General features: G+C 42.6%; 1 protein-coding gene across 1 annotated transcript; it reads right to left on the bottom strand.

Moving 5' to 3' along the window:
- Positions 1 to 796: 796 nt before the first annotated feature.
- dnajc14 (DnaJ (Hsp40) homolog, subfamily C, member 14) lies at positions 797 to 11,109 on the bottom strand. The gene is made up of 7 exons (XM_048254241.1): positions 10,819 to 11,109; positions 8,372 to 9,950; positions 7,779 to 7,885; positions 6,755 to 6,874; positions 5,012 to 5,172; positions 4,170 to 4,275; positions 797 to 3,822 (listed from the first exon to the last, which is right to left on the bottom strand). The coding sequence occupies exons 2-7, from the start codon at positions 9,671 to 9,673 to the stop codon at positions 3,516 to 3,518; spliced, it is 2,103 nt and encodes a 700-aa protein (XP_048110198.1). The 5' UTR covers positions 9,674 to 9,950; positions 10,819 to 11,109; the 3' UTR covers positions 797 to 3,515.
- Positions 11,110 to 11,359: the final 250 nt, after the last annotated feature.

Below are 11,359 nucleotides of genomic sequence, written 5' to 3'. Positions count from 1 at the left end.
CTGTTTTAAGTGGAGTATATCCCTGCAATGTTTTCCTAAATCCTTTGCATGTCTTTGCCAAATTGACACACTCCATTGGAGCAGGCAGCTTAAAATTAGTCTCTGTGTTGCTGGGCCTGATGTCTGCAAATGACCTTTTATGGTAGAGAGGAGTGAGAATCAACACCACCAGGCTTCAATTCCACATAAATGAATCCCAATGGAAAAAATGGTGGCATTAAGGTCAGAGAAAGGAAAATTAAAAAAAGCTTTTCTATCCTTGGGCTTGCTTTAACATAACTTGTGACTGAGCCTCCATGTTTTCACAAGGAAATTAATTATAATTTACAAAAAGATTATGTATGAAGCATTTTTGTGTTTATATTAAACTCAATGTCAGCTTAGTTCTCATATGGTTGTAACAGACCTCCAAATAATTGTGTGGTAACGTATATTTTGAGAATGATGTGTATTTTTGTGCAAGCCAAGGTACACATTATTCTGATCCTGTACCAAAGTTAAAGATGAGGTGAACTTTCCAGTTCAAAATTATCACGTGGGGAACAGTGTTTGGAAATTGAAAACAAAAAACAAGACTACCTAGTGTGGAAACATTATGTTGTGATCATGAGACAGGCAGCACGGCTTCATTACTTCCCACTGTGGATACGCACTGAGAGAGAAACTGATTGGTGCATGTTTCATTCCTGCCTAAACCCAAGTTCGTCTGGGTATCAGTGGACCTGCATAACCGTGCAGCCTATTCAATTTGTGTGAATATTTTCTGTTAGCAAAAAGTCATACACAGACTCAAATGTGTAGGAAATCAACTTTACTATGAAAACAAAAAGGCAAAAAAAATAAAATAAAACTGAGACTCTTTTTTTCAATAGCAACTGTAGTAAAACTCATCCCATGTCATGCCAAACAAAAGACAAATGAACCAGTGTCCTGCACATTGTAATCCTAATGATTGTCAAAACAGATTTTTTGCGATGTATTTCTTTTTTGCATATAACATTACCTAAAAAAATCAGGTTTTCTGGGAGGTTCTCTCCTACACAAGCCTAACTCACTTCACCATCTAGACAAATAGTTACATTCTTCAGTCAACATGAGCATCCAAACCGCTTAGCATTGCAACTCCTGCAACTGGAAATAATCACTAATAATCATATTCAAAGGAAAATTAAATTGCAAACACCCTTTGACTTCAAAGCACAAATTAACATGTTTAACAAAACAAAACCATCTTCCTGCTCAAACAAGGCCCAACCACAACTGTTTAACAACTAATAACAACAATTAAGAGAAGAAACCATCAATCAACATGAGTTAAACAAAAAAAAAAAAAATCTAAAGTGAGGCTCAATAAAAAGAAATCTGTTCAAGATTTGAGGATTAACCATTGCTTAATACTGAGGCTTTGCAGTAGGACCATCCATCTCTCTTGGTCTCTTTTCAGGCAATGCAAACAAGCGCAGAAGAGTTTGCCTTGTGTGGGCCGCGTGAGGCGTGACTCTGTGATATTTGGTGATAAAGGAAGAGACGAAGGCAGTAATGCAGCGTAGCTTGGGAATACCACTGAATGAATGACGAGAATGTTTTCTGGAGAATATTTATCATACTGTCCACTCCTGCAATCAGGGAGCACTGTGTTTGTTAACAAGACATTTTTTCTTATTAGATTACCACGGAAAACGTACTGTACTTGTAGTCATTCCTTGGACTAATAGTTAACCCAAGAGTTAGCTCTTAAAAATGTAGAAGACTGGAAAGCTGGCGTGCTAGTGCTTGCAAAAAGAGGATTATTTTGAATATGGGGATGGAAAATGGGACCATAAGTTTTGCATGAGAACCATGAGACACGCCAGAAATTAAACCAAGCTCCATACAACAGGAAGCCACTCGACTCTCCATCAAAATGACTAATGCTGATCAGTGCACAACAACCAAATCCCCATCAAAGTGTTAAGTGCCACATCAGACTCTCACTGTACTGTTCTTAGTGATACCATCACTGTTGGCTGGAAACATCATATCTCCATTTTCACATAAATGGTGCAATGCATCATTTACTATCGAGACTCTTCTGTTGTTTGTAGATCATTATTTTAAAGTCTAACATTTATTGGCTCTGTTACTCCTGAGGCCACTTTGCCAGCCTTTGGAAATCTTTCTTTCCCTCCTGCCACAAAAAGACGCATTTAAAAACCAATATAGCTTTGTTGTCTGACAACACATCAGAATCTCGTCTGGCTCGTCTACCCTCTTCACTCATAAAGTGTGTCATGTCTGATATGATAAGTGTGTAATACCTGGTTCACAGTGGTTCCACTGTATACCAGCTAAAATCATTTCACAAAATATTATTTCTGCCAAAGCACAAACAACTGGGGGGTGATGGATGATAATATGGAACTGTGCTTGCAGAAATAAATAGAAAACAAAATCTAGACATAAAAATGATCAAAGCAAAAAAATATACATATTTTCTGGTTTAAGCAACACTTCCAAGAAAGTGACAGAAAAAAGTAGTGCAAAACAATTTGACCAACAATGATCTTGACAGGTTATTATTAAACTATTCAAGGTTCGACCAAAAAGCAAAGAGTGAATCTGATAATGTGTTAGAAATCTGTAATGTAAGGTAATGTTATTGTTCACCTGGAAATATGAGCCTTTCTTCCAACAGTGATGATACATTATTTAAAAAAATATAATATGGGACCATCAACACAAGCTTCTATGACTAAACTTCTTTTTGTCCATAAGAAGCAGGCGCAGATTCTCAAGAATGGCTTTATGAGAAAGAGTAGGGGAGTCTTTAGGGCTATGAAAGAAGCAAACCATCCTCAGGCAAATTCTACACTCTTCAGAATTCCATAAAGTTCTAAAGACCTTCCAAGAATTCACACATCTTCCCCCTGTCACCCAACCCAATAATGGTCTGGATCCACATCTACCATCCCTGAGGCTGCAGCAGCTAGCGTTCTTACAGTACTATACTAAAAAGTATATATATATATATATTTTTTTTTTTAAATTAACCCAAAATATTACAAAATCAGCTTCATTATGAACTGTGAAATGGCAAACTACAAGTGAGGAAAACCAATGGCGTTATCAAAATCAACCTTCATCTTTGCAACAGAAAAAAAAATTCTCACAGCAGTGATATATGTTTTGTGACTGAGAATAAAACCAAAACAAAGCACATCACTTCAGATTTGATAAAATTACACTTGAGCATCATCATCTTCATACCCACAACAGCCTCTTTATTTTCAACTGGCTTTTGATCCATCTCTGCATCACCATCAACGTCAACAACCCCAAAGCTCCACACATGCTTTGCAGAGTTCATCCTTTGACCCCAAACAGGGGGAGGTGGGATCGTTTGTGAGTGTGTATGTGTGTGTGCATGTTGGTAAGGTTGGTGGGGTTACCAGAAACACAAACCCAACCCCCGGACGCAAACAACATGGCCATTATCGGAAAGCTGTCCCCCCCGGTGGATTGTGAGTCTGGGCAGCTCAGCGCTGGAAGGGCTTGCGGACTTTCTTCCGGCGGCGCGGGTGTTTGCCCGCCTCGGTCCAGTGTTCGCTGGGCTCGGCTCGATGTGGCCCGTGGGGGAAGAAGCCGCTCTGGGGAGATGGTCCTGGAAATGGTCCACTAGCACCCATGCCTGGCCCAGCAGCAGGGTTTGGGGGTGGCGATCCGGTGGGGAAGAACCCGCCGTTGGCCGCCATGTCGCTGGGGGAACCCCCTCCCTGGAAGATGCGATTGAAGAGGTCCTGCAGGTCCGCAGGTGAGCTAGGGCCGGGGGGATGCTCTGAGGGTCTGTGAGACACAATGAACAAATCAGGACAACAGTGTGTGTGTTTTTTTTGCTTTACATTGTTTTGCTTTATCACAGTGCCTTCACATCACAGTGGCCTTTACAAAACAAATGTTCCATTTCCAAAGTATGTTTCACTTTTACTAGTGCTATGAGATGATTTATTTTATTTTATTCCATTTATTTAAATATTTTATATGCTGTGACCCTCCTGTGCTGTCTGAAATAAAGATTGAATGGAATTGAATTGAATCAAAATCATTTTGCGATGAACACAGACAATAACTTGTTGAATATTTCCCTGCAGTCTGTACTGGATGCACAGTATGCACAGGATGGAGATGGCTACCTCTGGCGGGTGGCGCTGCTGCTGTTGGTCTTGGAGCCAAAGGAGATGTGGTAGGGCACTCTGTGTGTGTCAGGGGAGATCCCTATGCGCTGGCAGCCTGCCCACTCTGCGGAGAGAAAGTAATCGGTCAGAGAACAAAACCAGAAGAAAACTACTGCTTTGGATAACCTGCAGGGTGTGACATGAACAAAATCTGAGAGGGGAATTTTGTTTTAGTTCTGGGGAGAAGATGGAAAAGACTGAGCATATCAACTGAAGACAAAGTATTGTGGGAAGAGAGGCTGAACAATAGATGCAGTGATTGTAGTTATTATGCTGGCGCAGGCCTCGAACACTGAACACCCAAAACTCGAATTTAATGCTGGGTAAAGTGCAAAGTCTAAAAGCAAAGTTCTTGTGCATGAACTAACGGCATCGTATGGCGGGAGATAGCTTTTAGCTGACCCACCACTGTTTGTGCTTAGGATCTTTCTTGTGGTATTACATTTGTAAATAGATTTTGCATAGTTATTAAGCAAGCTTTAGACTATAGACGTTGCACTTTGCATGGCATTCAAGTAGGGCCCCATATCTTTTTAACCTTTTAACCGAAATGCATAGTGTGTAGGCTTGATGAACATTGACTGCCATATTTAAAATGCTGCAAAAACATACATATGCATCTCTTAATAGAGTAAGGTCAGACATGTTATTTTTTTGTGTTGTATCAGGCATAAAAGTAAAGATACTACTCATGTGTATCACTGAAATTAGAGGACCCCATATACATCGTTCAAAAGCAAGATCAGTGAACAGAATACAGTGACTAGTAAGAGGCCATCTTGTGCCTTCAGACATCTTACCGGTGATATCGTACACCTTTCCATCCATGAAGGCAAAGTAGGTGATGCGTAGTCCCAGCATGCTGGACTCGGCCCACAGGTCTCCCTCCTCCGCACCGTGGCGCCGGTTACATTCAGCACAGAAGCGGGCCTCGGTGGGGTCCCGGTCCATCTCAAAGCGCCTGCACAGACCATGGCAAAGACCGACAGAAAGAAATTAGACATGTGCACCTACAGTACAGCTTGTAGGGAGAGTGATGAAAGAAATGTTGATAGATGGAGGGGCCGACAAAGTAAACAGGGGTACTGCCATCACGGTGAACCATAATGGTACAGTCGCTGTTTACAAAAGCATATCGTTCTTTTTTCTGAGAAAGAGATGAGGAGATAACAGGAATGTCAACATGTGCCTTCGGTACACTTTATAACTTCGTAACAGTGACACAAGCACAAGAGGCCATTAGTAGTCAGGACTAAATGGGTTTCAGTCATTGATATCTAAGGGCAAATTCAGAATTTTAAAAGGCTTCTTTGCAGCTTGTGCAAACACTCAGAGCTCAATTTTTTTATGAGATACACAGAGAATGAGAGTACAATGAACACAGAACCACATATGATAAAATGATCACTTGACAAGTGTTTTGCATGTCTACCGCTTAACTGACTGTAGCAGCAGACACCATCTGGGCTTCTCATCCCAGTAACTGTTCTAAATAATGGCTTTCTGTATGCTTTGGGCTATTTGTGGCATAGTACCACACACTAAGTTCCGAAATGTAGCTCCATCAACTCCACTGCTAGCATGCCTTAGATGCAAAGCCAAAGCAATGGATTTAGTGCTCACTCAGAAGATGGAAGAGCTGTGTTCCAAAACAGAACCAAATCTACAGCCTCTGTACACTTATACAACATGTGCATGCTTCATAGCTCTACAAGATCTTCAATGGTAATATTTAGGTTTTTTCCCCCTTTGAAGCACTTGTGCTTACATTTAAATATTTCTCTCAATACTTCTGTAGTAAAAAATTATTTGTAAGAACATACTGTATACAAATGTGACTAACTTCATCAGTCTGTCTGCTTCATATTTGCATTAACTGAAGATTGTGCCTAGTGAAGACGCGCCTCGACCATTTGCAAATCAAGTCTTTTGTCATGTACAACGACCCAGCTTTTGTCTTATGCCAGACTTCACCATAGGTGGTCGTGCCAATTAAGCACGCATATGTCCGAGGCGTGTCTGAACTTTTCCACTGGAGTAGACAAAGAACCTACTAACAGATATAAGGCTGTGACGGACAAGGTTCGTGAGGTGACTTGAGGCAACTTGTTTCATGTTTCTCCTCCGAGCCGGCTTGTAATAAACCTGGGAACGTCTCCCTTTCTTAACACATCTCAGTTTCGGTTTTGCTTCCACGTCATTTGTAATTCTCACCACACTTCGTACTGTGACCCAAGTGTCAGTCCTTACTGAACTGCAGATATGCATTTTCAATGAAAATGTTCCCACTGTATTGTTAAATAATACTCCCTTACTATTGAGGCCTTTTAAGGTACAAAATGATTTCTGTTGTGCTGGTCGCTGGGCTCAGTGCAAATATTATTTTGCCACAGCATACCACGATCAAAGTTCAACAAGTTCAACCATTCTGAACTTTGTGCCACTGTTATGTTGTATTGGAGTTGGCAGTGTGGAAGGTCAGACAGTGGGCTTGCTGTGTGGAGTGTGTAGGGCTCCGTGTGGTCAGGGCTGTGTGGACGCACTTGTGTTTGCCTTCACACTTGGTGCACATCATGGTGTTCATGGCCTCTTTCAGGTCATCCTGCAGCTTGGTCAGGAACTCATTCATGGACTTAGAGAGCTCAGTGGCAGCCATTCGCTTCCTGTGATAAGAGAAAAGCCACAATTACCCAATTACAATTACATCAAGGGTATAGAGGGAGGTGCATCTGGCATGCTAGAATCCACTGTTAAGACCCATGGATGTGTCATGGGCATAGTTCAGTTCAACACAGACTAGAGAAGATGCACAATTAACTACAACAGAGGCCTTAAACAAGGAATAGTTGTGTGCCTAAAACAGCAACATATAACATCTGTTTTCAAATCTTAACTGACTCAGCCCATGCCTGAATTCCAGCACAGTGCACTAGAACTTTAAGACCTGTGTCTCTTCATTGTTTTGTGTTTGTTGTGCTGTTGCTAAGTTTTGTTGCTCTGTTGTATATGTAGGCCAAGTTGTTGGGTATGATTGCTTTCATGTTGACACTGAGAGGTTTGGCTGCTTTAGGAAGTCCCCAAACAATTTCACAAAGGATTTGACATCATCTGAAATGCGAGTGTTACAGAGGCTAGACCAGGCACATAACCGAATCGCTCCGTTCAGTGAGCGTCTGCTTCAACTATTAGTTTCCACTATAATCAATTGAACAGGCTATACCAGATGTGATAGCAGCGTGTATGTTAGAAAAAAATTAGAGCAGTCTTCTAAAACTATTTTTACACTACGAGAACAGAGCGCTTCAGTTGCGGATCCGATGTAGCCCGGGCCTAAAGAACACTAAATCTGTGACTAATAAAAGAAACAACATGCCTGCACCACTAAGATGACCAAATAAAGAGTGAAAAAGAGACAAGAGTGATCCTGATAAATGTTTAAAGGAATGGAGCCATAAAACACCCCATTTGTTCTTTTTCAATGTATGTATAAAGAAAGAACATTCCCTCTGTGGCACATTGGAGGCTCGGTATGCAGAGTAAAGAGACAAACTGTGCGGGCGCACTCACAGCTCATATTCTCGTCTCGTCTCCGGGTTGCTGACGATGTCCCACGCTGCCCGGAGCACCTTGAAGGCCTCTCCTGCCCGCGGGTGCTTGTTCTTGTCTGGATGGACCTGAGCCAGGAAGTATTCGTTAACAGCATGTCTTTGCTCTACACTGCCCTGCTTACCTGCTCTGCTGATCAGATGAAATCTGATACAGAGACACACAGTTTGACATACTGAGAATGATGTGAATGACTCTACAGACTAAATATGCTATACATCAACATTTTAGAAGCTGCTCTTCACAACTTAAAATGCAGAAAAGGAGGAAAGACTTGATGGCTGCTTTTTGCATCTTTTCTCACCAGAGTTATTTAAATGGTATCCTTACAATTTGTTATTCTTTGTGCAAGAACCTAGATAAACTATTATCAATAGTTTCATCTCTCAACAGTCTCAATAGTCAACAGTAATCATAGTCTCAGTTCAGTTTGTAGGGTCTTAATATTAATTCATTTCAAATAGGATTTTATTTATAATGACAAGTTTCACAAATACACAAGGAGACTGAAGAACTGCAACTACACAACTACAGCTTTTTGTAGTTAAACCCACCTGTACAGCCAGCTGTCTATAGGCCCTTTTGAGCTCAGACTCTGTGGCATTTGCCTCCACCCCGAGCACAGCGAAGGGGTCCAGCTCCTCCTCTGGGATCTGAGCGAGAGACAGCAGCCTCTCCAGCTCCTGCCCCGGCTGGCCTCTCGCCTCGTTGGGCGACTCTGGAGAGGACCCTGCCCCCTGAGATCTCGTTCTCCTGAACAATCCGCTACATCTCTCAAACAGGGCTGCGGCTTTCCTCCACACCCACGAGTTCTGCAGGGCTTCCCACCACTGCGGGGCTCGACCCCCACTGAGCCTTCCCAGAGAGCACTTGGCCCATCGTGTGGCAAGGATCACTATGGCACAGAAGAGTCTGAAACAGGAAGTGGAAGTCTGCCACACCTGACCGGTCATCTGGCTAGTCCATGCCACCAGTGCAGCGCCGGTGCACTGGGTCCAGGCGAGGGCCCGCCTGGCGTCCTGCTTCAGGCCGGGGATATCTGTGACCCGGTGCAGGAAGCGTGAACTAAAGTCATAAACGGCCAGGCTCCCCGTTTCCACGGCCAGTCCACAGTGATGGGCCACTGACACGATGAGCTCCACCACCATGTGTATGCAGGACATGCACCAGGGGCTGATGGACTCTGACATGATGTCCTTGATGGCCATGATGAACTGCGAGCCGGTCTGCCTGCGAGGCCGACCCTGATGGTGGTGATGGTTCCTCCGCCGGGCCTGCTTGTGCCTCCCACCCCCAGAGGAGGAGAGGGACGGCTTATTGAGGGAAGAGGAGGGCGTCACAAAGGCTTGGTCACCTGCTGTGGAAGAGGATCCGCTGTTCCTGGACCGCGCTCTCTTTCCAGACCCTGAATTTCGGGAGCCAGACTCTCCGTTCATCCTAGGCTCCTTCCCTGCCTCTTTCCTCTGATGCTCGTCATCAGCATCCCCTTCCATCTCGCCAGTCTCATCTTTTTCAGAATCCTCCTCCCCTTCTTCATCCTTCAGCGGGGAGTCTCCTCCATCTCTTGGCTCACTGTTCTCCTCGGTGTCATCAGCATCATCCAGATGGACCTGCACCGGAGGAGCCTCAGTGACCGAGCTGTCCAATGGCTCAGTCTCTGGCCTCTCTACCTCCACCTCCTCAAACTCCTCTCCGTATCCCATTTCCTCACTGGGCAGGGACTCGGACAAGATGGAGCCAGCGAGTGCCTCCTTGGGCGCCAAGTCATTTCTCAACCCCGGGTCCCCTGACTCTCCTGCAGTGAACGCAGACGTAGGATGTAATGGCTTTTTATAATCGCCTGCGTTGTCATCCATCACGGTCAAAAGTCTTCCACCAGGTCTCTTATTTCTTTTTTTTTAATTACGAAACACTTCAGGGATCCACCATTACCACCAGTTCCCCTTCATCTATAGCAGGCAATCAGGTCAAATAGACATCTTGGTTGAGGCCCATGGCACTGGCCTTAAACCTGTGCTCTCTGTCTGCAGTGAAAAGTGTACAGCTCTTCTTCTTAATCCTTGTCACTATTTCTAACATGGCAAAGGGTCACCTTCAAGCAGACTATTCTTCTGGCCTCATCTTATGGTTTACCTGCCATGAATAAAGATTACATTATAGATATTAGACAGCAGTTAAACAATAAAATTTCAGATGTTAACCTTCACGGTTTAATCAGTCATCAGTCAAATTAATCATAATGATAAGCTGGTGAATAGTTTGGTTCATCACAAATAACGTATAATCGACTACTCAAAGTGTAGCAGTGCCTAATCATCCAGAATTGTCCAAGACACATGCATCCATAATGTTGTATAATAGGAGAATGATGCCCTACACATAAAAGACACTTATTAAAATATTATGCAGCCTATACCAGAAAAACATTTAAATAAGAACAGCTATCATGACCAGTAGGGAAAAAACTCTAAGAACAAGTATCCAACAACAGATAGGATGGAGTAAGTGAATGTCCTGAACATAGCCTAGCTGATCTGTACAAACGAGTAGTCTAATTGCTCAGCTGCCAAGCCAACTGCAACATACAACATTTACACGCTGATGCAAGTTCCTAAATTTTAATATACGAGATGTCAATTTAATTGAATGGGCCCTTGATTTATTCCGACATTTTGAGGAATGTTCGTATGGCTAGCTACTAGCCTTTTACAACAGAGAAGAGTAATTTTAATCGTAAGTTGCAAATTAAAATGCTCACGATTATGATGTCTGTTTTTGGACATTGTGGAGCAGCATTTCATTGCATGAAAGCGAAGAGGAACAAGCAAGCATACAATTAGCACGACAAAACTCGCACCATGAACTTAGCTTGACGGCGGCCAACGCGACAGGAGCAGACTATTCTTTCCAAAGAAACGCCACATACGCACAGACAACATTAAGTTTTGCGTAACAAAAATAGCAATGCGTGCTAAAGTGCACCCAACATCAGGCAACTCACTTTTTTCCTTATGTGGAGATGAGAAATGATACAATGTATCTTTCCCTTCCGCTTCTACTGGAGGTTCAGATATCCACCTCAACAGATGACATAAAATGTAGCCATTTCAGTAAGATCACATAACAATACGACGTAAACTACGGGTGAGGGGAGACTTGCGTTAGAATGACATGCAATGATATCCTTCTTACAAAAATGATTTTTTAAAACGTATTTTATTCTAAGCTGTCGTGCCTGCCCTTGTTTTTTGTCACCAACGTCAAATAAGCAACTAGCATTCCCCAAAACTACTTCCGGGTAATGGTAAAACAAAAATGGTAAAACTATCACCTTAAAAGTCTTGAGCTATGTCTTAAAAGTCCTATCTCACAACCTCTGTACAAATTACACATCGAAATTAGTCGACCTATCTCAATAAATAAAACATTCATTTAGAAGACTTACTATAATAGTATATATTTGAGTTGGGGTAAAAGCAAGGCTGATTTTTGAACTAAAATGTTCATAGCTGATCACATATTCCCTAATAAAACTCAATGTC

The sequence above is a fragment of the Alosa alosa genome, chromosome 10, assembly GCF_017589495.1.
Source record: "Alosa alosa isolate M-15738 ecotype Scorff River chromosome 10, AALO_Geno_1.1, whole genome shotgun sequence".
In the NCBI taxonomy this organism is placed as follows: domain Eukaryota; kingdom Metazoa; phylum Chordata; class Actinopteri; order Clupeiformes; family Clupeidae; genus Alosa; species Alosa alosa.
Note: the sequence above shows the minus strand (reverse complement) of the source record. Positions and strands in the feature narration are given on the sequence as shown.

Coding starts and splice junctions, on each gene's coding strand:
- dnajc14 (XM_048254241.1), bottom strand. CDS start 9,673: ATGGATGACAACGCAGGCGATTATAAAAAGCCATTACATCCTACGTCT. Junction 6,875..7,778: donor ACGAGACGAGAATATGAGCT/GTGAGTGCGCCC, acceptor CTCTTATCACAG/GAAGCGAATGGCTGCCACTG. Junction 4,276..5,011: donor AAAGGTGTACGATATCACCG/GTAAGATGTCTG, acceptor TTCTCTCCGCAG/AGTGGGCAGGCTGCCAGCGC.